General features: G+C 43.4%; 1 protein-coding gene across 1 annotated transcript in view; it reads left to right on the top strand.

Annotated features, from left to right (window-relative positions):
* Positions 1-6,294, top strand: part of SI (sucrase-isomaltase) — a 230,712-nt gene extending 224,418 nt beyond the window's left edge. The window contains exons 47-48 of the mRNA XM_030216421.1: positions 3,931-4,092; positions 6,007-6,294. Coding sequence (XP_030072281.1) covers positions 3,931-4,092; positions 6,007-6,084 — 240 coding nt within the window. The 3' untranslated portion in view covers positions 6,085-6,294. The remainder of the gene's footprint in view (positions 1-3,930; positions 4,093-6,006) is intronic.
* Positions 6,295-25,957: the final 19,663 nt, after the last annotated feature.

The following is a 25,957-nucleotide window of genomic DNA, read 5'->3' as shown; positions in this document are numbered from 1 at the left end:
TTGGCAAGTGTGTACTTACAGCACAGCCATTTCCTTTTTTTTTTGCCTTTTACTCGCTGTGGTAAAAGGGGCCTCAGCGCATGGCAAGTCCATGCGCCGATTTTACCGCAGGGCATGTTTTATTGCTCCTTGGTACAAGGTGCCCTAAATGATAAGATGACCATTATATTCCTTTGGGCATTTAGTGTGTGCTAATTGTTAACACAGGGCCCCATTTACTAAGCCGCGTGTAGGCACCTAAGTGCGCCGAACGTGTGCCAAATTGGAGTTACTGCGTGGCCCTTACGGTAATTTCAATTTTGGTGCGCGTCTGCTATGCGCATCTGAAAAATATTTTTTATTTTCTGGGGCGATAACGGACGCGCACCAAGTCGTATCTGACACGCACAGGTCATTACCGCTCAGATTCTTTACTGCTAGGTCTATGGCTGGCGGTAAGGTCTCAGACCCAAAATGAATGCGTGGCAATTTTTTATTTTGCCGCACATCCTTTTTTGGTGAAAAAAAGAAGCCTTTTTTTACAGGCGCGCTAAAAATGGATTGGCACGCGCCCAAAGCCTGCACCTAGAGTACCGCAAGCCACTTTTCAGCGCGCTTTTGTAAAAGGACCCCACAGTTAGTCAAAGGACCCCTTCGTGAAGTTTTTGTTTGCCAATAATAGTGCACATTCGCTCAAAAGAGCGTGCTCTGTTTTTATAGAAGGCGTGCTCTTTCAAAAATATGCACTCTTTTCCCTGATACGCCACCCATTCAAACTAGTCACACATTCAATAACCGCTGCATAGTGCACATAGTGGAGGAGTGGCCTAGTGGTTAGAGCGCCGGTCTTGTAATTCAGAGGTGGCCGGTTGAAATCCCGCTGCTGCTCCTTGTGATCTTGGGCAAGTCACTTAACCCTCCATTGCCTCAGGTACAAAAAAGATTGTGAGCCTTCCTGGGACAGAGAAATACCCAGTGTACCTGAATGTAATTCACCTTGAGCTACTACTGAAAAAGGGGTGAGCAAAATCTAAATAAATATATGAGATTCTAGATGGAATGTTGCTACTATTGAGATTCTGTTGCTACTATTTGAGATTCTACATGGAATGTTAATGTTGCTATTCCACTAGCAGCATTCCATGTAGAAGCCTGCCCTTGCAGATCAGCAATGCGGCCGCCCAGGCTTCTGTTTCTGTGAGTCTGACGTCCTGCATGTATGTGCAGGACGTCAGACTCACAGAAACAGAAGCCTGCGTGGCTGATCTGCAAGGGGCGGGCTTCTACATGGAATGTTGCTAATGGAGGAGTAGCCTAGTGGTTAGAGCACTGGTCTTGTAATTCAGAGGTGGCCGGTTGAAATCCAGCTGCTGCTCCTTGTGATCTTGGGCAAGTCACTTAACCCTCCATTGCCTCAGGTACAAACTTAAGATTGTGAGCCTTCCTGGGACAGAGAAATACCCAGTGTACCTGAATGTAATTCACCTTGAGCTACTACTGAAAAAGGGGTGAGCAAAATCTAAATAAATATATGAGATTCTAGATGGAATGTTGCTACTATTGAGATTCTGTTGCTACTATTTGAGATTCTACATGAAATGTTAATGTTGCTATTCCACTAGCAACATTCCATGTAGAAGCCTGCCCTTGCAGATCAGCAACGCGGCTGCGCAGGCTTCTGTTTCTGTGAGTCTGACGTCCTGCACGTATGTGCAGGACGTCAGACTCACAGAAACAGAAGCCTGCGTGGCTGATCTGCAAGGGGCGGGCATTCTACATGGAATGTTGCTAATGGAGGAGTAGCCTAGTGGTTAGAGCACCGGTCTTGTAATTCAGAGGTGGCCGGTTGAAATCCCGCTGCTGCTCCTTGTGATCTTGGGCAAGTCACTTAACCCTCCATTGCCTCAGGTACAAACTTAAGATTGTGAGCCATCCTGGGACAGAGAAATATCCAGTGTACCTGAATGTAACTCACTTTGAGTTACTACTGAAAAAGGTGCGCGCAATATCTAAATAAATAAATAAAATTTGCTCTTACTATTCATGCTGCACCTGCATGAATAGTACAAGCATATGTGCACTATTGGGGAAAAGTGTGCACACTTTTTCTGAAGGAATGCATCAACTTTACAAATAGCGCACACTCTTTTGAAAGCATGCACTCAATAATTTTACTCCCTTGGCAACAAAATGAGGGGTTACTTGACTAAGCCGCGGCAAAAAGTGACCTGCGGTAGTGTGGGTGCGTGTTTTGGCAAGCGCTGAGCCAGTTTTTCCCGCATTTGGGGAAAAGGGCTTTTTGTCAATGGGCTGGGAGAAGGGCTTGCGGTAAAATTGAAACCAGCGCACGCCTACTTAAGGCACGAGCCCTTAATGCCACCCACTGATCTAGCAGTAAGGGATTACGCGCTACACGCGCAGTGACTGGTTGACACATGCCAACTGCCGATTAATGCCAGAAACGCTGCATGCGGTAAGAAATAAAAACATAATTTGTCCCGTGGTGTAGGCGTGTGCCAAATCTGAAATGAACTAGCCTGGTGGTAGATCCATTTTGGTGCACGCTGCATGTGCGTAGAGCCTACAGCTGCGCCTTTGTAAAGGCACGCGAATGAATGAAACAAATATTCCAGAAATCGGCACGCGAGACAACACAAAACAAAAATTTTCTTGCTGCCCACTCCTAGTATTTTTACAGGACTCACATGAAGGCACATTATGGGGCAGAATTTGGGGGGGAATATGGGTGCAATCATGTCACCTTATCCAGAATTACCGCCTACCTCTAGTATTTTAGAAAGATACATAGGCCCCAATAGCACTCATTTTCAAAAGAGAAAAGTGCCTGAAAAGTGGCACAAAATGGCAGATGGATGTTTTCCCTGCCAATACGTCTAAATCGCAATTTTTGAAAAGGTAGAATTGGAATGTTTTCCAATGAGGGCATCCAAATAGCAAGGGGGCATGTTGGAGGTGTTTTTTGAGTGGGACTTTGGTGGGCCTAAAATCTGATAGCCAAGATGCTCATGCGAGTGATCTGGCCAACATTTTAGCACAAAGGTCTTTTTCAAGACCACTGCAAAACAGTCTTCAATTTCCAGTATTGCTTTAATCTAGATCATCGCTAACATTCTCCACTCCGGCACTTAGACTCCTGATGTAGGCCTTTTGACTGAAACACAACGTTGTGTCGAGTCAATATATTGATTAATAAAATTTTGTTCATCTCCACTCTGGGACTCCTGGTTTTTTACCCACTGCCTTGTTGTATTGGGCCTAAAATCTGGACATTTTGCTGTGCTAATGGAACAGTATAAAAGGGCCAGGGCAGAACAGAAGTATCTGTTATTCAGAAAATGCTGAGCTCCTAAATTAATATCCTAAAATTGTGCCCTATTTCCAGCCAAACAAGGCGCGTTAGCGTTTTTAATGCATCTATAAAATTAAGGCGCATTAAATGCTAACATGCCAATACATTCCTATAGGCATGTTAGCATTTGATGCACATTAGCGTTTAACGTGCATTAAAAACGCTAACGCTCCTATAGCATGCCTTTGTAAAAATAGGCATTAGAAGCATAACTTTTCAGCTGAAATTTCATCTTAATTAGGATCTTAAAAGTTATGCTCATAAAGTTAGGCCTGCCATTCATTTGCCTGCGTTTATGAGCTTAGTACTGAAAATCAGAACTAAACTCCTAACTTATTTTGCCTGCCCTAAATCTGACCCTATTACCACCCACTTTTTATGCTCCTAAATGTAAGAGTTTAGTGAAATTTTGAGTAACAATTTATGCACTCGGCCCTAGTACATTTTCAAAGAAGACAATTTATGAGCATAACTCTCAAAATTAAGAGCACAAATCCTTTGAATATTGAGTCCCAGGTCTTTAGAAACAAATATGCCAAATCAAATGCCTGTTGTATGACTTTTTATATCTTGTTTTCCAGAAAATTTTAGAAAGCAACATAATGCATAAGAATTATACACCAGGATTGAAACTTGGTTATATTAAAGTCTATGGAATTGGAAACTCTGCAATTACAAGTGTTGATCTTCAAGTTGATGGCACAACACATACCCCTCGTTTTGTTAGTAGCACAACCGATCAGGTAGGTATAAAATTAAAGTATATGTTTCTCAAATAAATAATTTTAGAATAATATGCATGGTTTCCCTTATATATTTAGGGGTCAATATTCACTTGTGCGGGGTTATTTTCTGATAATCAACATCACCAACTAGTTAGTGCCGCTGAACATCAACACTGGCCGCTAAACTCAAAGCCGGCAATCCGTGGGCAGAGTCGGCACGTGTGGTTAAATGCCAATGTTCAGCACTTAAGGGCCCTTTTACTAAAGGGTTGGCACGCCATTTCCGGCATATAAATTGTATTTCTATTTTTGTAGCGCCGGTGATTATGTGGCTGGTTACCACCAGGGTAAACAACGCCTGCCTCAGAGGTCTATCAATAAAACATATACATTGCAATGAAACATAAAATATAGAAAGCATAAATATAAAAACATCAAATACCAAAACCGCACTTTAAGTGCTTAGCACCTAAAAAATCAGCGCTGAAAAATGCTTAAGCGCTGTTCTATAAGCCACGCCTAAATAAAAACATGGGGCAAATGCCCCGCCTCAATTCACACGTGGAACCCCCTAATTCTATAATTGTGCACATAACCAAAAACCATGCCCAGGATCCACCCCAAACCAGCCATGACCTTCCCATTTCCACGACGCATGTAAAATTTAGGCGTGGATCACTTGCCTAAATCTATGCACATACATATTAATTAATTACAATTAGCACCAACAATTGCTTGTTAAAAAGCCAATTATTGACACTAATTGTTTCATTATGTGATTAAATTGTGTGGGCAAATCAGGCACATGCCCAAATTTGCATGCCCAATTTTTGGTGACTTTTTGGGGGTCTTTTACTAAGCTACGGTTGCGTTTTTAGCTCACAGTAGAAATCAGATGGCAGTAAACAACGCTGCCAGAACCCTTATCCACACCCTTGTCACCTCTCGCTTGGACTATTGAAATTTACTTCTCACTGGTCTTCCTCTCAGCCATCTCTCTCCTCTCCAATCTGTCCAAAATTCTGCGGCACGACTTATTTTCCGCCAGAATCGTTATACCCACACTAGCCCACTCCTCAAGTCACTTCACTGGCTCCCTGTCCGCTTCCGCATTCAGTTTAAACTTCTCATACTGACCTTTAAATGCATCCACTCTGCAGCCCCCCATTACCTCTCCACTCTCACCTCTCCCTACATTCCTCCCCGTGAACTCCGCTCACTGGACAAATCTCTCTTGTCATCCCCCTTCTCCTCCACTGCTAACTCCAGGCTTCGCTCCTTTTCTCTCGCGGCACCTTATGCCTGGAATAGACTTCCTGGACCTATACGTCTAGCTCAATCTCTACCTGTTTTCAAATCTATGCTGAAAACCCACCTTTTCACTGCTGCTTTTTAGCTCCTAGCCACTACTCAATTGCCCTCCCCTTGTCCCTTCCTTCCTTCTCACCCATTACTTTCCTCATCCCTAACTGTCTTGTCTGTCTGTATTGTTTAGATTGTGAGCTCTTTTGAGCAGGGACTGTCTCTTTGTATCAGGTGTTCAGCGCTGCGTGCATCTGGTAGTGCTATACAAATGCTAATAATAATAATGAGCACCTCGGTATTTACTACCAGCTTATTTCTACCAGGAGCTAAAAATGCTACTGTAGCTTAGTAAAAGACCCCCTTATAGAATTAGGAGGTTAGTGCACACTAATTTCCGTTATTGCATGCTAAGCTTTAGTAAAAAGGCCCTTGAAGGAGTCCCTGTCAGACGTCATAGTACAGCAATAATTGATTTGTATCTGGGTTGTAAACGCATCATCTTAAAAACCCTGCAATACCATAGGATTTCTCACATGCTATAAAATGACAGTTCTAATTTTTCTGTATTAAGCTGGTTCAGAGTGACGGTTCATACGCATTTTGTTTTTTATTTTTTTCTCTGTTTAGGTTTTAAGTATTACTCTGACGGACATAAACGTCAGCTTGGAAAGCCCAATAAAAGTTACATGGAAAACCACACCCTAATCAGCATCGAAGCCAGTCAAGAGGCATTTTTATATTGCATTTACATAGTATAAGAACAGATCCACCAGAAGAATAAAAACATTATTTTTTATTGTGGGTAACATTTCCTGAAATCCATGTTTCACAAAATGCATTCTTATTTGTGACTTATGATATTTTTAATATGTGATATTACATTTTCTTATCCCAATAAAACAAATTTTCAGTTTAGATTTCTCAGCATTTTTATACATATAATCATAGTCAGGCTTTTTAAAGCAGTTAAGGTACTGAATGTGGATAGAAAAATCAAAAACTGAATATAATGAATACCAGTGGCGTAGCCACAGGTGGGCCTGGGTGGGCCAGGGCCCACCCATTTAGGGCTGAGGCCCACCCAACAGTAGCATACGTTTAGTGATAGCTGGTGGGTATCCCAAGCTCCACCAGTTGAAGCTGATGGTAACGAAAACACTACTCTCCACGATACCGGCACCTGCGCATGCTCAGTTTTCAGCGCATGCCTGCTGCAGACTACCAAGGTGGAAAGAAGTGTTTTCCTGCTAGCTGAGATATTTGTTTTGGTGGTGGTGGGGGAGGGGGGGAGAACACTTGGTGCCCACCCACTTCTTGCCCAGGCCCACCCAAAATCTGTTGTCTGGCTACGCCCCTGATGAATACACATACAAAACATTTATGAAGTCAGGTTCTATTATAATGAAACCTTGGTTATAAGTGCACATTTTAAGGACAATTCTATAATCTATGTGCCCAAATTTACATGACCTTTGCACACAGTAATGTCTAGCTTACTAAAACATACATGCAAAACTGCCAGAAGGGTGCCTAGGTACTATTCTGACATGAAGAACGACTAAAGAGGTTAAGGCTCTTCAGCCTGGAAAAGCTTTCAAAAAGTACAAAGACTAGGGGACACTCGATGAAATAACATGAACGCTGTGTCAAGGGTAAAAGGTTTTCAGACAAACCACAGTCTCAAATCCACACCATTTAAATACAGAAGACTGCCAACCGCTCAGGCAGGAAAAGCAGGAAGTCATCCGGCATGGTGACTTCATCAAAAGAAGGCATTCAATTCTATCTGAGACTTTTACCCCATAGGTTCCAGAGTCTGAAGCCTGTAAATCCAAAACTGCTTTCGCTGTCTTAAGGGGCCGGAAGCAAGCACCTGCTATTTCCACCCCGGAAAAAATGACAGAGGTGGAAATAGTGGGCAATTCTCTAAAGAAATCATATGCAAATTAGCTGCACAGATGTTTACCATGTGGCTCTGGAAGGAGGGCTGCCAGGGCATGTGCAGAGCAGTCAATCGTTAAGTGTGGCTACTCTGTGCATGCTCGTACAAAGTGTGCTACACACAGCTTTCATGTATGCATACAAGCTGCATTTATAAAAGCCGGGTGTAGCTTTTTTTTTTTTCAAAGCTGTTGGTGTGGGGAGATGTTGAGCAGCGAGCCTGAGGGCAGAACACACAGGGGGACTGCTGTGTAACCTTGCGCGGCTGCCGGCCAGCATATGAGGACACCAAAGTGGTAGGGTAAGGTAAGAAGATAGATAAATGTGCCCAGGACAGAGGAAGCAGAGTCTGCTGGGAAATTTTATTGGGGGGGGGGGGGCAGTCTTAAAGCAAAGAATCTGGTCCGGTCAGCTCATACTGCTCTGTACATGACATAGGAGCCAGTGGGTGTATATTTCCTGGGCAGCAGAAAGAGCTGTAATGCGCTCCCGACAGCTCAGCCATTGTTCTTGCTCCCTCATCTCCCCCTTATTGCTCCCTTCCACATGCTTGCAGACTGCTCAAGAATCCACCATCATGCAGCGACAGCTCCTGACCTCCCGTAAAAATTTCAGTGGAAAAGGTAAGTTTTCCTTTGTTTGCATTGCTTGGAAATGGCTGTGCATCGCTCAGAATTCACATTTGAATGACAAACAACTCATTTAAATAAATTAGCATATGATTCCTGTTGTCTGCTGCCTCGCACAGTAAAAAGCCCGCAGAGCCCCTCTGTGCCTCTCCTGCTGAATAACATTCTTGCAGAACTGGTAAAAAAAACCCACTTTGCTGGCCCAGTAGGTTTTATGCATCGGCCCCAGAGATTCCTTCTCAAATCACCACGTCTCAGACTGGGAACAATTCTATCAATAACACAAGGAAAATCCTCCAAAGTATGTTCAAATGTTACACAATATTGCACTACAGGTGCTTCCAATTTCCCTGTAGCAATATATGATCTGTGCTCTTATGAGTCTTGTTTTCAAATATCTAGAGATCTGCCCCACATAGAATTTAGGACATGGGCATTGTAAAATATAGATCATATAAGAGGATGCACATGTAGTACAAAGCAGAGGCAAGACTGATGACCCAAAATAGGATATACAAACACAGAAGTAGTCATCATCATAATACGAACAGAGCAGTGGCCATGAGGTCTATGGCTCCTACAATCTATAGGGGGTGCTGCTTTTTTTGCACTAGATATTGTTTTGGCGTTGTCTTTTTGCACTAGATTTGGGGGCCTTTTTACAAAGGCGCGCTGAAAAATGGCCTGTGGTAGCGTAGACGCGTGTTTTGGGTGTGCAAATCATTTTTAGCGCACCTGTAAAAAATGCCTTTTTTTAAATTTTTGCCGAAAATGGACATGCAGCAAAATGAAAATTGCCACATCCATTTTGGGTCTGAGACCTTACCGCCAGCCATTGACCTAGTGGTAAGATGTCACGCGGTAACCGGGCGGTAATGGTCTACACGTGTAAAATGCTGATTACTGCCCGATTATCGCCCACATGACAGAAAATAAAAATATTTTCCGACGAGCGTAGCGGATGCGCAACAAAAATGAAATTACCGCAAGGGCCACATGGTAGCTGGGCAGTAACTCAAAATCTATATGCATTGGGTGCGCGTAGGCGCCTAAGCGGCTTAGTGAAAGGACCCCTTGGTTTTGTGTAGCGGTCACGTGTCTCAGCAAGTTTGAATTATTTTGTAGTTGGCTCTGTCCCTCTGTGAATATTGTAGAAATGTTAGATATGTCGTTACTTGGCAAAGAGTTGCACATTGGGAAGAATAATCCAAATAATCATAGTTACTTCCTGATCCGGGGCAGAGGGAGCAGGGAGCCAGCGGAGCCGAGAGCCACACGGCTGCTCCCAGCAGTGAAGAATGCACCCGGTGGGGGGGGGGGGGGGCTGGGGTTTGATGCGCCGGGGGTGTCATTTGATCCACCCCGGGTGGCAGCCGACCTAGGATCGTCACTGCTAAAGACACCTATATATTTCTATGGGTGTCTCTAGCATGTAGCGCATTCTAATTTTTAGCGCATGCTAAAATCACTAGCGCGCTTATATTGTAGCTTAGTAAACAGGGCCCTATGTGAGGGGTGCTTTAAGCTTCTCAATGTGAAGGCTGAAGTCTCTACGTAACGTATGACTGAAAATGAAATCAAATGGTTATAGTAACACCTTTAATCAAACATATATTAATTAAAATTAATGGGAAGAAAAGTATTGAGTTAGAGGTTAGGAGGATAGGGTAGAGAAAGAGTCAAGAACAATGTGCTTGTGATAGGTTTAGCTTTGTCTTTGGGAAAATGTTTTCCTACAGTCATGGACATGTAGTTACTGTTTATCAAATCCAATTATTTTTCGATGGGCTCCTTATTGGGATAAATATCCTTTATTGGTGATCAAAGTAAGGCCTGTGTGGCATGATCATTTTAACAAATGTTCACTGCAGAAAAGTTTCGTTGAAAACAATTGAGGCAGACTTGCTGAAATTTCCTTTGTCAAACAGACTTTCCGTGGCTATAATTTATTTATAAGCTTAGAAGACCTTTGGCACACAAAAATAATCAGGTAGAAGAGGTCCCATGAGTCCACACTATATTCCAGCATTCTAGTCTTTAAAAAGAAACATTTTTCAATCTTTAAGGAAATAAGAATCCACTACACGGCAATGGAAGCTTCTATTTCAACTGCAAAATTGTAATGCCCAGAAAAAAATGTTTTAGCCTCTTATAAAATTGGACCTGCTACTTTTGATAAATTAGAAGCTTATCCTCAAGCTTGTGCAACGATGTTTAGAAGTTGCACAACTCAGCCGCTAATTCAACTACTGAAGGACATTTGAGAGCACACAGATCCCATTGTTGATTGTACGTTTCAGAAGTCACAGTCACAAACTAATGAATATAAAATTAAATTTTCTGTGATTTAAAATTGTATACCAGGCAACATGAATGTAATAAAGAAAAATGCATTATTGATTTCATGAAAAAGATTAATTACCTAAAAAAAAGAGCTTCAGTAACCTACTTCTCAAAGTCAACTTTTTAACAGTAACATTAGTAACACAGTAAAATGACGGTCCATCCAGTTTGCCCAACAAGACAAACTCATTACTCCTGAGTCTGCCCCCTTCAACCTCAATTCGTGTCCTCTAGTTCTACTGCCTTCCCGTCTCCGGAAAAGTTTTGTTTGGATTAATACCTTTCAAATATTTGAATGCCTGAATCATGTCACCCCTGTTTCTCCTTTCCTCCAAGGTGTACATGTTCAGGTCAGCAAGTCTCTCCTTGTACAGTTTGCAATGCAAATCCTATAGCATTTTTGTAGCTTTTCTTTGCACCGCTTCCAGTCTTTGCATCTTTAGCAAGATACAGCCTCCAAAACTGAACACAATACTCCAAGTGGAGCCTCACCATCAACTTGTAGAGGGGCATCAACTCTTCCTTTCTTCTGCTGGTTATACTCCTCTCTATGTAGCCAAGCATCCTTATGGCCATGGCCGCCCTGTTCCGGGGCAGAGGGAGCAGGGAACCAGCGGAGCCGACAGGCGCGCGGCTGCTCTCTGCACCCCTCCAGCGGCGTGCACCCGGGGCGGACCGCCTCCACCGCCACGCCCTTGGTACGCCGCTGGTCTTTAGCAGTTAGCGTGCACTAAAAACGCTAGCGCACCTTAGTAAACAGGGCCCACACATTTTAAGTAGTTTAGACTGGTTTCTGGAAAATTAGATCTCCAAAGGTTCTTTGATCTAGCCATATTTTACAATGTTCAGTTTCATAAATACTTGTAGATTGTCATTTATGTGGGTTAAACTAGCAGTTCATAAACAGTTATCATACATCCCAACATTAATTAATTAATTAAGATTGATTTTTACCATATTTTTTAAGAAAGTCACTCAAGGTGGTGTACAGCAAGAATAAGTAAAACATAGGGGAGACATGATAAAGGTATATAAAATAATGAGTGGAGTGGAACAGGTGGATGTGAAGCGTCTGTTCACGCTTTCCAAAAATACTAGGACTAGGGGGCATGCGATGAAACTACAGTGTAGTAAATTTAAAACAAATCGTAGAGAAAATCTTTCTTCGCTCAACGCATAATTAAACTCTGGAATTCGTTGTCGGAGAACATAGTGAAGGCGGTTAGCTTGGCAGAGTTTAAACAGGGGTTAGACGGTTTCCTAAAGGACAAGTCCATAAACCACTACTAAATGGACGGGAAAAATCCACAATTCCAGGAATAACGTATAGAATGTTTGTACGTTTGGGAAGCTTGCCAGGTGCCCTTGGCCTGGATTGGCCGCTGTCGTGGGCAGGATGCTGGGCTCGATGGACCCTTGGTCTTTTCCCAGTGTGGCATTACTTATGTACTTACTAGCCGTTCAGCCCGTTAAAACGGGCGAGATTTCCAGCTACCCTCCTCACCGCCGCTCCCTCCCCCCTCTGTGCCGGGCCCCCTGCACTGACCTGACAGTGCCTCTCACCTCCATGTGAAAGAGCTGCAGGCAGCAGCAGATCGCTCTGCTGCTGCGCTTCCACACAGAGGTGAGAGGCGCTGTCAGGTCAGTGCAGGGGACCCGATACGGAGGGGGGAGGGAGCGGCGGTGGGGATGGGGGATAGGGTGGAGGTTGGTGCGCGTGATGTTTGTTTCCAGGCTCCAGCGGCAGCGTCCGACAGTCCGACTCCATTTCCCTCTCTGTTCCGCCCTCTGACGTCATCACGTCTTGACGCGAGGGCGGGACAGAGAGGAAAGTCTCTACTGCACATTTGCAGGTGAGTCGGTCACTTGCCATTTATATGTTTGATGTACTTATGTAATTACAGGAGTAAAAATATTCAAATAAAAGTACAAGGAATACATTACGTCAACACAATATGCAATAAAACATTTTAATAAACAGCATTGGGCATAATTAAAGCTGGAACATGTGGAGGTGCATTTTCGATATGATGTCTAAGTCAGACTTTGGACGTTTCCCCCTGGATTCTATATATGACGCCTAGATTACGTGCGGAGACGTGCGCGTAACCTAATTGGCATAACAAGGTAATCAGCGTTTCTAACGGCACTTAACAAGCAGTAACGAGCACTAATTGGCAATAATTATGCAGAGATATCGCTAAGCATATTCTATAAAGAACTGCGCAAGTAGCGCTATAGAAATGATACGTAGTAGTCACACAGCACCTATGAAGCCCTATTTTGAAAATTTCTCACCTCGTTATTTTTGTTTACCAATTGTGATCATTTATTTGAAGTTCCCCTTCTTTGAATAATTTGCTATAGAAAGCAATTCTTGCACTTTGAATCTTGCTATGAAAGGATACTCAGGAGCGTCAAGCAAAAGTTCCGGAACAGATGTTTAAAAAGGTTAATAAATAAAACCAAAGCCACTCACACAAATGGATACTTTTCATAATGATGACATAAAATCCTATAGTTGAACAGCTAGTTTGTTTGAGTGCCGGCTTTAGAAGATTCCAGAGCTTAAAAGCATGTTCAAAAATGTGCCGTTTAAATGCTCACCGCATTAGAAAACAACGTCTTTGGGAAAAATATTTTTTTTGACACATAAACAAACCCAGCCCTACACAGCTGACATTTTGACAAACGATGTACCAAAAAGTATACAATCAAGGAAATAAAGATGTTGACGTGGATGACAGTTTCTCTTCAGTTAATTGACAACCTGGGGGGAGGGGGGAGAACATCAAAGAAAGAACATTATGATGTTACTCCAGTGAATACAGTCTGTCAGAAAATGCTGCCTTTATATTAGTTCAAAATAAGCATTCATTTTGATCCTCGATTTCCCACATGCACAAACTCAAAGAGCAAAATGAATGCCTCTTGAGAGCTTCACAGTAAGACCTCTTTACAGAAACAAAGCATCATCATTCAAAGTGATATTAGACAGAATTCCTGAAATTTAAACTAACAATTTGCATTCTAAAAGCCTTGTGTAACAGCTTTCTATGGACTACATGATTAGATAGTGTTGAGACCCTTTAGTTAAAGGTTACATGTGGAGGAGCATAATCGAACAGGGCCGGCCATCTATATGGGCGGCCATCTCTAAGGCCGGCCCTGTAAAGCGGCATACCCGACCGTATTATCGAAACAAGATGACCGGCCATCTTTCGTTTCGATAATACGGTCGGGGCCGGCCAAATCTCAGCATTTGGCCCGGCCTTAGAGATTGCCGGCGTTAAGGCCACCACTGTTTTTTGTCGATAATGGAAAATAAATGGCGGCCATCTCAAACCCGGCCAAATCCAAGCCCTTTGGTCAGGGGAGGAGCCAGCATTTATAGTGCAGTGGTCCCCCTGACATGCCAGGACACCATCCGGGCACCCTAGGGGGCACTGCAGTGGACTTCACAAATTGATCCCAGGTGCATAGCTCCCTTACCTTGGGTGCTGAGCCCCCCCAAAACCCCCCAAACCCACTACCCACAACTGTACAACACTACCATAGCCCTTAAAGAATAACGGGGGGCACCCAGATGTGGGTATAGTGGGTTTGTGGTGGGTTTTGGAGGGCTCCCATTTACCACCACAAGTGTAACAGGTAGGGGGGGAGTTGGGCCTGGGTCCACCTGCCTGAAGTGCACTGCACCCACTAAAAACTGCTCTAGGGACCTGCATACTGCTGTGATGGAGCTGCGTATGACATTTGAGGCTGACAAAAAAAGTTTTTAAAGTTGTTTTTTTTTTGTGGGAGGGGGTTGGTGACCACTGGGGGAGTCAGGGGAGGTCATCCCCGATTCCCTCCGGTGGTCATCTGGGCAGTTAGGGCACTTTTTTGGGACTTGGTCGTGAAAAAAAATGGTCCAAAGAAAGCAGACCAAATTTTCGCTACGGCCGCCCTTCTTTTTTCGATTATCGGCCGAGGGTGGCCATCTCTTAAGCACGCCCCGGCACGTCCCTGTCCCGCCTTCGCTTCCCTTCCGACACGCCCCCGGGAACTTTGTTCATCTCCGCAATGGACTGCAGTTGGGGGCACCCAAAATCAGCTTTCGATTATACCGATTTGGGCGCCCACGGGAGAAGGGCGGCCATCTCCCAATTTGGGTCGGAATATGGCCGCCCTTCTCTTTCGAAAATCAGCTGGATAGCGGAATTAGAAAAGGTTCAAAGAGAGCAACCAAAATGATAAAGGGAATGGAACTCATCTCATATGAAGAAAGGCTAAAGAGGTTAGAGCTCTTCAGCTTGGAAAAGAGACAGATAAGGGGGAGATATGACTGAGGTTTGCAAAATCCTGAGTGGTGTAGAATGAGTAGAAGTAAATCAATTTTTTACTCTTTCCAAAAGTATAAAGACTAGGAGACACTTAAGGAAGTTACATGCAAATACTTTTAAAACAAATAGGAGGAAATATTTTTCACTCAATGAATATTTAGGCTCTGGAACTCTTTGCCGGAGGATGTGGCAAACTGCGTGTCCCCCTAGAGCCTAATTGGCAATACACACTAAATTTAGTGTATCTGCCAGTATCTTCTGGTCCTGGTTGAGCACGAAATCCATTTCATTGCAGAGCTCACTAATTTGTATGTCCACAAAATAGTCTTAATATGCATGACAAACTAGAGTACATACTAGGGAGTCATTTACTAAGGCGCGCTGGCGTTTTTAGCGTGCGCTAAAAATAGGTGCGTGCTAAATGCAAAAGACGCCAATGTATTCCTATGGGCATCTTTAGTGTTTAGTGTACGCCTATTTTTAACACACAAAAAAATGCCAGTGCGCCTAAGTAAAAGACCCCTCTGTGGGGTTCTTTTTCGAAGCCACGGCAAAACGTAGCCTGCGGTATTGTGGGGGTATGTTTTTGGAGAGCGCTGGGCCTGTTTTTTACCACATTTGGGAAAAAGAGCTTTTTTTCAATGGGCCTGGGAAAATATCTGTAAAATTGAAACTAGCACGCACCTATTGATGGCCTGATCCCTTAACGTCAGCCATTGATCTAGTGGTAAGGGCTCACATGCTACACATGCGGTGACCAGTCAGCGTATGCCAACTGCCAATTAATGCCGGAAATGCTGCGTGTGGTAGGAAATAAAAAAATAATATGTACCGGAGGTATGGGCGCATGCCAAATCTGAAACCACCCCTAGGGGGTGTGCTAGCCTGGCGATAGCCTCATTTTGGCACATGCTGCATGTATACAGAGCTTACTACTCCTTTGTAAAAGGATCCCTGTATGCCTCTTATTAATTAGACCCCATTGTCTCATTTAAAAATGTGACCTTATAGCAAAAACTCTAATTCAAAAAGGAAACGAATGAAAAAACTAGCATAGTAACATAGTAGATGACAGCAGAAAAAGACCTGCACGGTCCATCCAGTCTGCCCAACAAGACAAACTCATATGTGCTATTTTTTGTGTATATCTTACCTTGATTTGTAACTGTCATTTTCAGGACACAGACCGTACAAGTCTGCCCAGCACTATCCCCGCCTCCCAACCACCAGCCCCGCCTCCCACCACCGGCTCTGGCACAGACCATATAAGTCTGCCCAGCACTATCCCCGCCTTCCAACCACCAGCCCCACCTCCCACCACCGGCTCTGGCACAAATCGTATAAGTCTGCCCAGCACTATCCCCGCCTCCCAACTACCAGCCCCGCCTCCCACCACCGGCTCTGCCACTCAATCTCGGCTAAGCTCCTGAGGATCCATAGAGAGAGGTTTCTCTACTAGAATAATGTTCTAACAGGGCCACTTTACCCTGAATAATGAAAGCAACATACACGAGAGAATATTTCAGTAAATCATGTCTTGAAATACATTTTTACTTAGACCAAGGGAGAAAAAGAGCGGGGGGGATCACGCCATTGTATGTTTAGTATCAAGGAGATTATTACTATTAATTATTATTATCATTATTTAAGCTTTCTAGATCAACATCGTGCCCTCAGCTGCAGACTTTAACAAACCAGATTACAAATGATTGATGGCCCCCTTTACCAAGCTGCGTCAAAAGGAGGCCGGCGCTGGCGTCGGTGTGTTTTACATGCGCGCCGAGGCCCCCTTTTACTGCAGCTGGTAAAAGGGAAGTCTCGCCATCCTGCAGGAAATGGCCGTGCAGCAAGTAAAGTACTGCCACGTGGCCATTTCTGGATGAGCCCTTCCCGCCATCCATTGAGGTGGCGGTAAGGGCTTCCGTGTTAACCCGGCGGTAACCGAGCTGCATGTGGCACTGCCTGATTACCGCCAGGTACACTCCGGTACTGTAGCGCTGGAAATGACGGTGTGGTAGGGGTGGGAAGTACCGCCGTGCCGCTGTGGTATAGTGAGCGGTAAGCCTGCATTGGGCTTACCGCCGCTTAATAAATAGAGCTCTGAAATTCTTCAAGACTTCCACTCTCCTAGAGATTAGACATATATATATATATGTCAGACCTCATAGATCTACCAGCAAGGAATACAAAAAGTTCATCAAGCTCATTCTTGAACCTTCATTACCCCAATTGTAAAAGATTTAAATATAAATCAATATATGCGTCTAGCTTCTCCTACATCTGCACGCAACTTTGGAACACACTACCGAATGCCATAAAAACAACGCACGATATGGTAGCCTTCCGGAAATTACTAAAGACTAACCTGTTCAAAGAAACTTATCAAAAAGATCCTCCATAAATGCCTGATATCAAATCCGTACCAGGATAAGTTAACACTGAACTATTTTTATTTCGTTACTTTAAGCATTTTGTCATTATTGAATGTTATTCATGACCCTTGATCTCAAATACCTGAAATGAATTATATATCTATTTTCTTCTAATTTATTTTGTATTTTCTGTACTTTAATTGCAATAATATTCTCTACTTCTCATTCCGGAAATGGCGATCACCATTACGGTATATTGTAAGCCACATTGAGCCTGCAAAGAGTTGGGAAAATATGGGATACAAATGCAAAAAATAAATAGATAAATAAATATATAAATCATTTTACGGTTTTAAAATAAACCAACCCTGTCTGCTATTTTGCATGATTAACCAACTAAAATGGTTTGAAGTGGAATTTTTGTCTACTGGGAATTTAAATACATTAGACTAATTAAAACCCTACTTATATTTGTTTATTTAGGCTCACCCTGTTATCTAAATGATAACAGCTTTGTCTCAGCAGCTTGAGAAGAGTCTGTGGGTGGATAGGGTGAGGGATAGATTGATATAATGAGCCTCTTAATGACTGAAAAAGACTTTACAATGCTTTGAATGATCTGTTCACATTGACACAGTCTTCAGAAGTGAATGCGACTACATAGCTGGATTTAAAAATGCTTTAAAAAATTGCAAGCGTAGTTTTTCATCCACATGTAAATCAGGAAAAATGATGATGCCTCTGAAGTTTGATGAACAAACATCATTAGAAGAGGTCTATAAACAAGTTAATTGGAAACTTCAGAGATCTGCAGGCTCATAAAACAGGCTTGCAAATCATTTTTTTAAGATAAAGTTGTATTTAATTTGACAGATAAGAGAAAATTACAATAGCAGAACTTGCAGATTACAGCATTTACAAACATAGTGGAATAGGATAGAAAAGCAGGGTCTAATGCAAGAGATTAAAATATTCTCTTTCTGTAGCCAAAACCGATAAGCATTTATTCACAAACAAAATTTAATCTTTTCCTATATGTTTGTTCCCTGTGTCACAGGTGCATTCACCTCCCATCTCAAGCTAAGTTGATTTATTTAATTATAGTAGTCCTGAGGAAAATCATAAGAGACCTATAGCCACTACTCCAGGAAGATCAATTACTGAAAGAGATATTCCCATCCCCACCAGTGCTGGCCTTCCGACAGCCACCAAATTTAAAACGCAAGCTGATCAGAAGTAAACTTCCAACACAGACGGAAAAAGAAAAGGGTGCGTTTCCGTGTAACACAGCCAGCTGCAAACTATGCCAAAACATTTCACAAGACCCCACAGTCATTCACAAAGGAAAAATATTCAACATAAAGGACTATTTTACATGCTCATCTTCCAGTGTGGTATATATCATTCAGTATAAAAAATGTAACGAAGGATGCTATATTGGAGAAACAGGCCAGATGCTTAAGACAAGATTCAATCTGCACAGACATCACATGAAAATAGCCAGTGCCAGTCAAGCCCCCACCCCTGTGGGCCAACACTTCACAAGACCAGAGCACTGCACCAGTGATTTCACAGTAAGAATATTGAAAGGTAATTTTAAAACAATACAGGAATGTAAGACCTTTGAAATAAGAATGATTGAATATTTTGACACACAACAAACAGAACTTAATAAGGATCTGGGTTTTCTAACTCATTATAAACCATAAAGCTGTATTTCTCTGTTTATTACCCTCCTCTCACCTACCAACACCCATTCTGTTAGAATATCAATGATATGCTTTGATGTCCCCATGCATACCCCCACCCTCCCACTCTGTCAGATTGTCAAAGTAATGCTTTGATGTTTCTCTTATATATACTATCTGCTACCACATTTGCTTATTTCCGATCTGACGAAGAAGGGCAACCTTTGAAAGCTAATCAAGAAATGTATTAAGTTATGTGCAATAAAAAAGGTATCATCTTATTTTCTTTTCCGTGTTTTATTTTGTTTGATTTCTATTGATAACCGTCAAGAGTGGACTAACACGGCTACCACACTCCTCTACATGTAGAACCCCAAAGAATAGCGAGATTCCGGAATGCTAAAGAGTGACAAGATTCCACAGCAGAATCTCAAAGAGTAGCAACGTTCCATGTAGAACCCGATCTGACGAAGAAAGGCAACCTTCGAAAGCTAATCAAGAAATGTATTAAGTTATGTGCAATAAAAAAGGTATCATCTTATTTTCTTTTCCATGTTTTATTTTGTTTGATTTCTATTGATAACCGTCAAGAGTGGACTAACACGGCTACCACACCTCTCTACTAGTAATCCTGTGAAGCTGTTTTCTATATTGCTTCCAGTATATAAATAATAATAAATCTAGTAACCCATATCCCCGTTGTGTAAGAGATTATGGTAACATTTTTATGTTTGGCTCTTATTGAAGGTACATTAGAAGATAGAGACAGCAAAGTTAGCCTTGAGATACCCAAATAAAATATGCAGAGCTGATCTAGATACCAAGTAATGCATTTTTTAAATTGGTAATGACATTTCTCTTCATCTCCTTTCTAACCTCAAGGTATTGTATCTGCTCTTGGACTAGAACCCTGGATACCAGACTGTTTCGTCTTTAGATACCAAACAAAAAAAAACAGCACCACGGGCCTTTAAAAATGGAACACAGTACTTTAATGAATGAGCCTTGACAAAAAGACCCGACACAGGCCCTGTTTCGGTGACTAGCACCTACGTCAGGGGTCCCCACGTCTCATATAGTAAAAGCTACAAAGCACCAAGGCACTTTCACTTTCTGTATCCAAACGTTTGGATACAGAAAGTGAAAGTGCCTTGGTGCTAGTCACCGAAACACGGCCCGTGTCGGGTCTTTTTGTCAAGGCTCATTCATTAAAGAACTGTGTTCCATTTTTAAAGGCCCTCTCTTTTGTTATAGTCTCGTCTTTACATACGTCATAAGAAATTCTACAAGTGAGGACAAAATAAAATCAGTAATATAGGTAAAGTTTAATTTTGTAAAGCTGATTTTTTATTGCATTTGTATCCCACATTATCCCACCTCTTTGCAGGCTCAATGTGGCTTACAATCCACACTCTTATAACCTCTTGCTTAGACTACTGTGACTTGCTTCTCACAGATCTCCCACTAAGCCCTCTCTCTCCCCTTCAATCTGTTCAAAACTCTGCTGCATGACTTATATTCCGCTGGTGTCACTATGCTCATATTAGCCCTCTCCTCAAGTCACTTCATTGGTTCTCTGTCTGTTTCTGCATACAATTCAGACTCCTCTTATTCACTTACAAATGCTTTCACTCTGCAGCATCTCAATACCTCTCCACTCTTCTCTCTCTCTACACTCCTCCCCGGAAACTCCGTTCGGTAAATCTCTCATACCTTTTCCTACACAGCGAATTTCATACTCCGTTCCATTTCTTTTGTTGCACCATACGCCTAGAATAGACTTCCTGAATCAGCTCTGACAGTCTTCAAATTTAGACTAAAAGCCCACCTTTTTTAGTCTGCTTTTAACATCTAACGCCTATTCACTTGTTCAGTACCCATGTCTGTTTTGTAATTCCCACCTTGAGTAATTCCCGTATCCCCTATTTGTCCTGTCTGTCTGTCTTGATTAGATTGTAAGCTCTATCGAGCAGGGACTGCCTCTTACATGTTCAGTGTACAGCGCTGCATATGTCTAGTAGCGCTATAGGAATGATTAGTAGTAGTAGTTATTACATGTCCTATAAACCACCTAGAGCAGGGTTGTCCAATCTCGGTCCTCAAGGACCAGTGTCCAGTCCGGTTTTCAGGATTTCCCCGATGAATATGCATAAGATCTATGTACATGCACTGCTTCTATTGTATGCAAATAGATCTGAAGCATATGCATCAGGGAAATCCTGAAAACCCGACCTGGAGAGGGTTGAGGTTGGACGCCCCTGACCTGGAGCCATTTCATAATTTCTGGAGGCATATTAGCTTAAATAAATACATACATAAATAATTTTCAAATAATTCTCCCAGACCATGAAAAATCAAAAGTCAATCCATCCATACAGATCTTTCTTTATATCGATGAAGTTCAGTATTTATAAATACTAACAGCCATACTGAGGGACTCATTTTCAAAAGAGATAAAAGTCTCAAAAACAGCATAAATTGGCATTTGGACATTTTTCTCCCCCCAAAATGTTCAAATAATGACTTTTAGAAACTTGGATTTGAGATGTTTTATTTCCTCTGCAGTGCATCCAAATCAGAAGGGAACATATTGGAGTTCTGTTGAGGGCATGATTTGGGCGTTCCCAAAACTTGGATGTTTTTCTGCCATAATGGAACAAAGCAAAGAAGTCCAGGGCCTGTTTCCATCTTGACTAAGTCACAAAAAGGTGTCCTATTATGAACAAATGACCTTTGGAGGGATTACGGCATGACCCCCTCTCACTCTCTCAGTGGTCACTGACCCCCTCCCACCCACCCCCACCCCCAAAGATGTGAAAGAAACAGTACAGAATAGAATACAAATGACTGAAATTCTTCAAGGCTTCCATTCTCCTCTACAAAGCAGGAAAAAGACCTATCAGATCATTTCCTAAACAAGTACAGCCACATCTGAAGAAACTCATACCAAACCAGCCCTTCTGATGCAACATTCTACATGCTACCCAAAATCCACAAACCTGGAAACCCTGGAAGACCAATCATATCAGGTATTGGCACACTCACGGAGGAAATATCTGGACTCATAGAGGGAATTCTGAAACCTCTCGTGCACAAAACAAACAGCTTCATACAAGACACCACAGACTTTCTGAATAAACTGAAAAATAGCAAGCAATTACCACCAAGCACCCTTCTGGTCACGATGGATGTAGAATCACTATACAACAACATTCCCCATGCGGATGGCATAGCTGCATGTGGGAAGTTCCTAAAAACATCCACACTGGACCATCAATACTCACCAGACACTATTACAAAATTAATCACATTTATTTTAACTCACAACTACTTCCGCTTTAACAATGATATCTATCTACAAATAATGGGCACTGCGATGGGCACCAGGACAGCACCCCAATATGCCAACCTCTTTATGGCTGAGCTGGAAGAGACATTTCTGAATACATACCAGACCAAACCCCTAAAATACTACCGGTACATCGATGACATTTTTATGATTTGGACTGAGGGGGAAGAAAATGGCTATGTTTACTACTGGATTTTTGGATGTTTTTCACAAAATGTCCCAAATCTGATTTAGACGTCATATCAAAAAATGCCCTTCTAAGTTTCTCTGGACAATCTTGTATACGGACAAGAATAACGATGATGAAACATGAAGAGTGAAGTGCTAAAGCTCAGATTTTAAAAATCTGATCTTCTATCCAGACTCTTGGCTCTGTCATCCAAGAGTATTGATCAGCACCACAGCAGATGCCTTGAGGGAAGTAAAATTTACTAAGAGATCGTTTCCATAGACTGAGATTCCATGTGATCCTAGAGATGGGAATTTCTTAGTGAACATTCGGTATGTTTGAGCATCTTAAAAATTTTAGAGGTCGAAATTCCGCTGGCAGCGTTTTGCTGACCACCGCCAGTATTATTCCTGGAGAATCAATGCCGGGCCATGTCTGGGCTCTGGCATAGTAATTCTGGGGTTCTAGAACTGGCTAAACAGTAGTCATAAGTGAGATATGAAGCACTTAGGGGCCATTTTGCAAAGGGGCAGTAGGATCCAGGGCCGCCGAGAGGGGGAGACAGGGGAGACAAAATTCCCCGGACCCGGGCCTCCGGGGGGGCAGCGCCGCCGCTGCCGCAGTCCGGCCTGCCCGCCCTCCGTCGCTCCCTGGCATTGAACTTAAGCGCCTCACCTTTGAAAGAGCAGCAAGCAGCGGCAGACCACTCCTTCTTTCCGTGTCCCGCCCTCGCCTGACGTAACTTCCGCAAGGGCGGGACACGGAAGGAAGGTCAGCCGCTGCTTGCTGTGCTTTCGAAGGTGAGGCACTTAAGGTCAGTGCAGAGGGCCTGGGGGTGGAGAGAGGGCCCGGTAGTGGGTGGAGGGGGGGCCCCCGGGGGGCGGCCTTGTCCCGGGCCTGGCCCAGTCTCTCGGTGGCCCTGGTAGGATCTATGTGTGTGCAGAGTGCACCAAAATTAGACTACTGTGTGCCCCCGGTGGTAATTTTGGATTTTGAGCATGCCCATAATGCCGGGACAAATTATTTATTTATTTCCTACCGAGCGCGGCGTTTCCGGCATTAATCAGCAGTTGGTACGTGCTGACCGGTCACCGTGCATGTACCATGTGAGCCCTTACTGATAGGTCAGTGGGTGGCGGTAAGGTCTCAGGCCAAAAATTGACGCACGCTGGTTTCAATTTTAGCACATGTCCATTTTCTGGCCCCTTAAAAAAAGACCCGTTTTCCTAGACTCGGTAAAGAATGGCCCAGAGTGCACCAAAAAGACGCACTCGCGCTACTGGAGGCCAGGGGCGTATCTGCGTGGGGCCTCAGGGGCCTGGGCCCCCGCAGATTTCGCCCTGGACCCCCCTACCGCTGCCAACCCTCCCCCTCCGTTGCTCGCCTACCTTCGCTGGCGGGGGACCCCAACCCCCGCCAGCCGAGGTCCGCGTCCTCCTGCCGCTGCCGGCTGCCTTTGGTCCTTTAATTCTTCCATTGAAGCTGGCGCCGACGAAAGTTTCTTTTGAGTCTGACGTCGCTGCACGTTGTACGTGCAGGACGTCAGACTCAGAAATTGTTTCTGAGTCTGACGTCCTGCACGTACAACGTGCAACGTGCAGCGACGTCAGATTCAAAAGAAACTTTTTCGTCGGCGCCAGCTTCAATGGAAGAATGAAAGGACCAAAGGCAGCCGGCAGCGGCAGGAGGACGCGGACCTCGGCTGGCGGGGGTTGGGGTCCCCCGCCAGCGAAGGTAGGCGAGCAACGGAGGGGGAGGGTTAGCAATGGCAGCGGCTGGGGGGAGGGGGATCGGCAATGGCGGCGGCGGCGGCGGCGGGGGGGGGGGGGGGGCTATAATGTGCCCCCCCTCTCTGGCCCTGGCCCCCCCTACCGCCGCAGTTCAGATACGCCCCTGCTGGAGGCCACTTTACCATGGCTTAGTAACAGGACCCTTTAACTGGCTAAGGGTCACTGTATAAAAACAGGACTGACTATTATGAGGTTCTATTATGAGGTGACTTTGTCCAGTTAAGTGTAGCACCGGAGCGTACCTGGCAGCACCCTTACCGACACCTCAATTGGTGGCGATAAGAGCTTCCCCCTGAAATGGCCATACGGCAAGTGCTGTACTTACACGGCTATTTCCTGCAGGAAGTCGAGACTTCCCTTTTACCAGCTGCGGTAAAAAGAGGCCTTGGCGCATGTATAAAACACGCACCGACACCAGCTTGGTAAAAAGGGGCCCCAAATGCAGACATACTTTTAAGGGACTGTCAGGTGCTCAACTCCACCAGGGTCATGAGAATAAAAGCTGTTTTGTTTTTTACCCATATGCATGTGTTAACAATAAATATGTATTTAATGAAGTTCACCCTGTTTTATTGAATTCATTGTAATGAATTCTATCCATTAGAGAAAAAAGCATATTACAGTGACAAACTGCTCTTATGAAAAGTCTTTGACACAATAATGGGTAAACGACTTTGAACCAAGTTTCATCATCTAGTCATTTCTCAGGAATGCAAAAAAAAAACATTCAGCAATTCAATGTAAGATGAATAAATGAAAACTACGCCTTGTTCCTGATACACTGCAGTATGCATTTATAATGGTGTATTCATGTTTCCAGAACACATCAGAAAATCCCTCTCTGTTGAAATTATTTTTATAGGGTAGATGATATCAGGATAATAATTTCTTTTGTTATCTCCATTACTTCTCTCTCTCTCTCTCTCGCCATTTTAACAAGCACGATACAAAAATATTACATCACTGTTTTTATAGGGGATTCATGTTTGACAACCCTCCCCCCCCACTCCACATTTTTTCCTGAAATATAGTAAAATGTTAAGAGGTCCTTTTACAAAGCTGTGTAAGTATTAACACGTTCGCTATTGCTTAAAATGGCTATTCTCAGGAAATATTCTAAGGAAATATTCCTTGACAGAAAATGTGGTGGATGCATGGTACAACTTCTCAGCAGAAATGATGGCGATAATGACTGTATTTGAATTCAAGAAAACATGGGGCAAGCATAGAGGATCGCTAAAGGATAGGAAGAGCTTAGTTCTTGGCCGTGGATGGGCAGACTGGAAAAGCCACATGGGCTTTATCTGTCATCATTTTTTTTTCCTGTTTCTGTGTTTCTGTTTTCAATGTTTTATTTTCTGAAGACCATCTGTTTTCTCTAACTTGATCCACGAATTCAACATCTATTACCTTAATGAAGCATCCTAGGTTATGTAATATCTCAAAGCATTATTTAACTGTTTCTGATAATAAGAGGAAAAAATAATTTAGCATTTGAACAAAATACTCCTACCTGAGAATGAAACTGGTTTCAGTGGCTGGAGGAAATCTAGGGGTCCTTTTTCTAAAGTGCGCTGAAAAATTGCTTGCGGTAGTGTAGGCACGGGTTTTGGGCGCACGCAGATCCATTTTTCAGCGTGCCTGTAAAGAAGGCCTTTTTAAAATTTTTGCCAAAAATGGACATGCGGCAAAATCAAAATTGCCGTGCATCCATTTTGGATCTGCGACCTTACCGCCGGCCATTGACCCAGCAGTAAAGTCTCACGCGGTAATGACCTAAGCGCGTTGGCGTGCGGCCGATACGCGCGTCTGGAAATAAAAATGATTTTTCAGCCGCGCGTATCGGACGCACCACAAAAATGAAATTACCACAAGAGCTACGTGGTAACCGGGTGGGAACTCCATTTTGGCGCACATTAGGCTTACACGGCTTAGTAAAAGGGCCCCTTAATGACTAGGCCATCCTTCCTTT

The sequence above is a fragment of the Microcaecilia unicolor genome, chromosome 10 (assembly GCF_901765095.1).
Source record: "Microcaecilia unicolor chromosome 10, aMicUni1.1, whole genome shotgun sequence".
NCBI lineage: Eukaryota > Metazoa > Chordata > Amphibia > Gymnophiona > Siphonopidae > Microcaecilia > Microcaecilia unicolor.
This window is presented reverse-complemented; position numbering and strand designations above follow the sequence as displayed.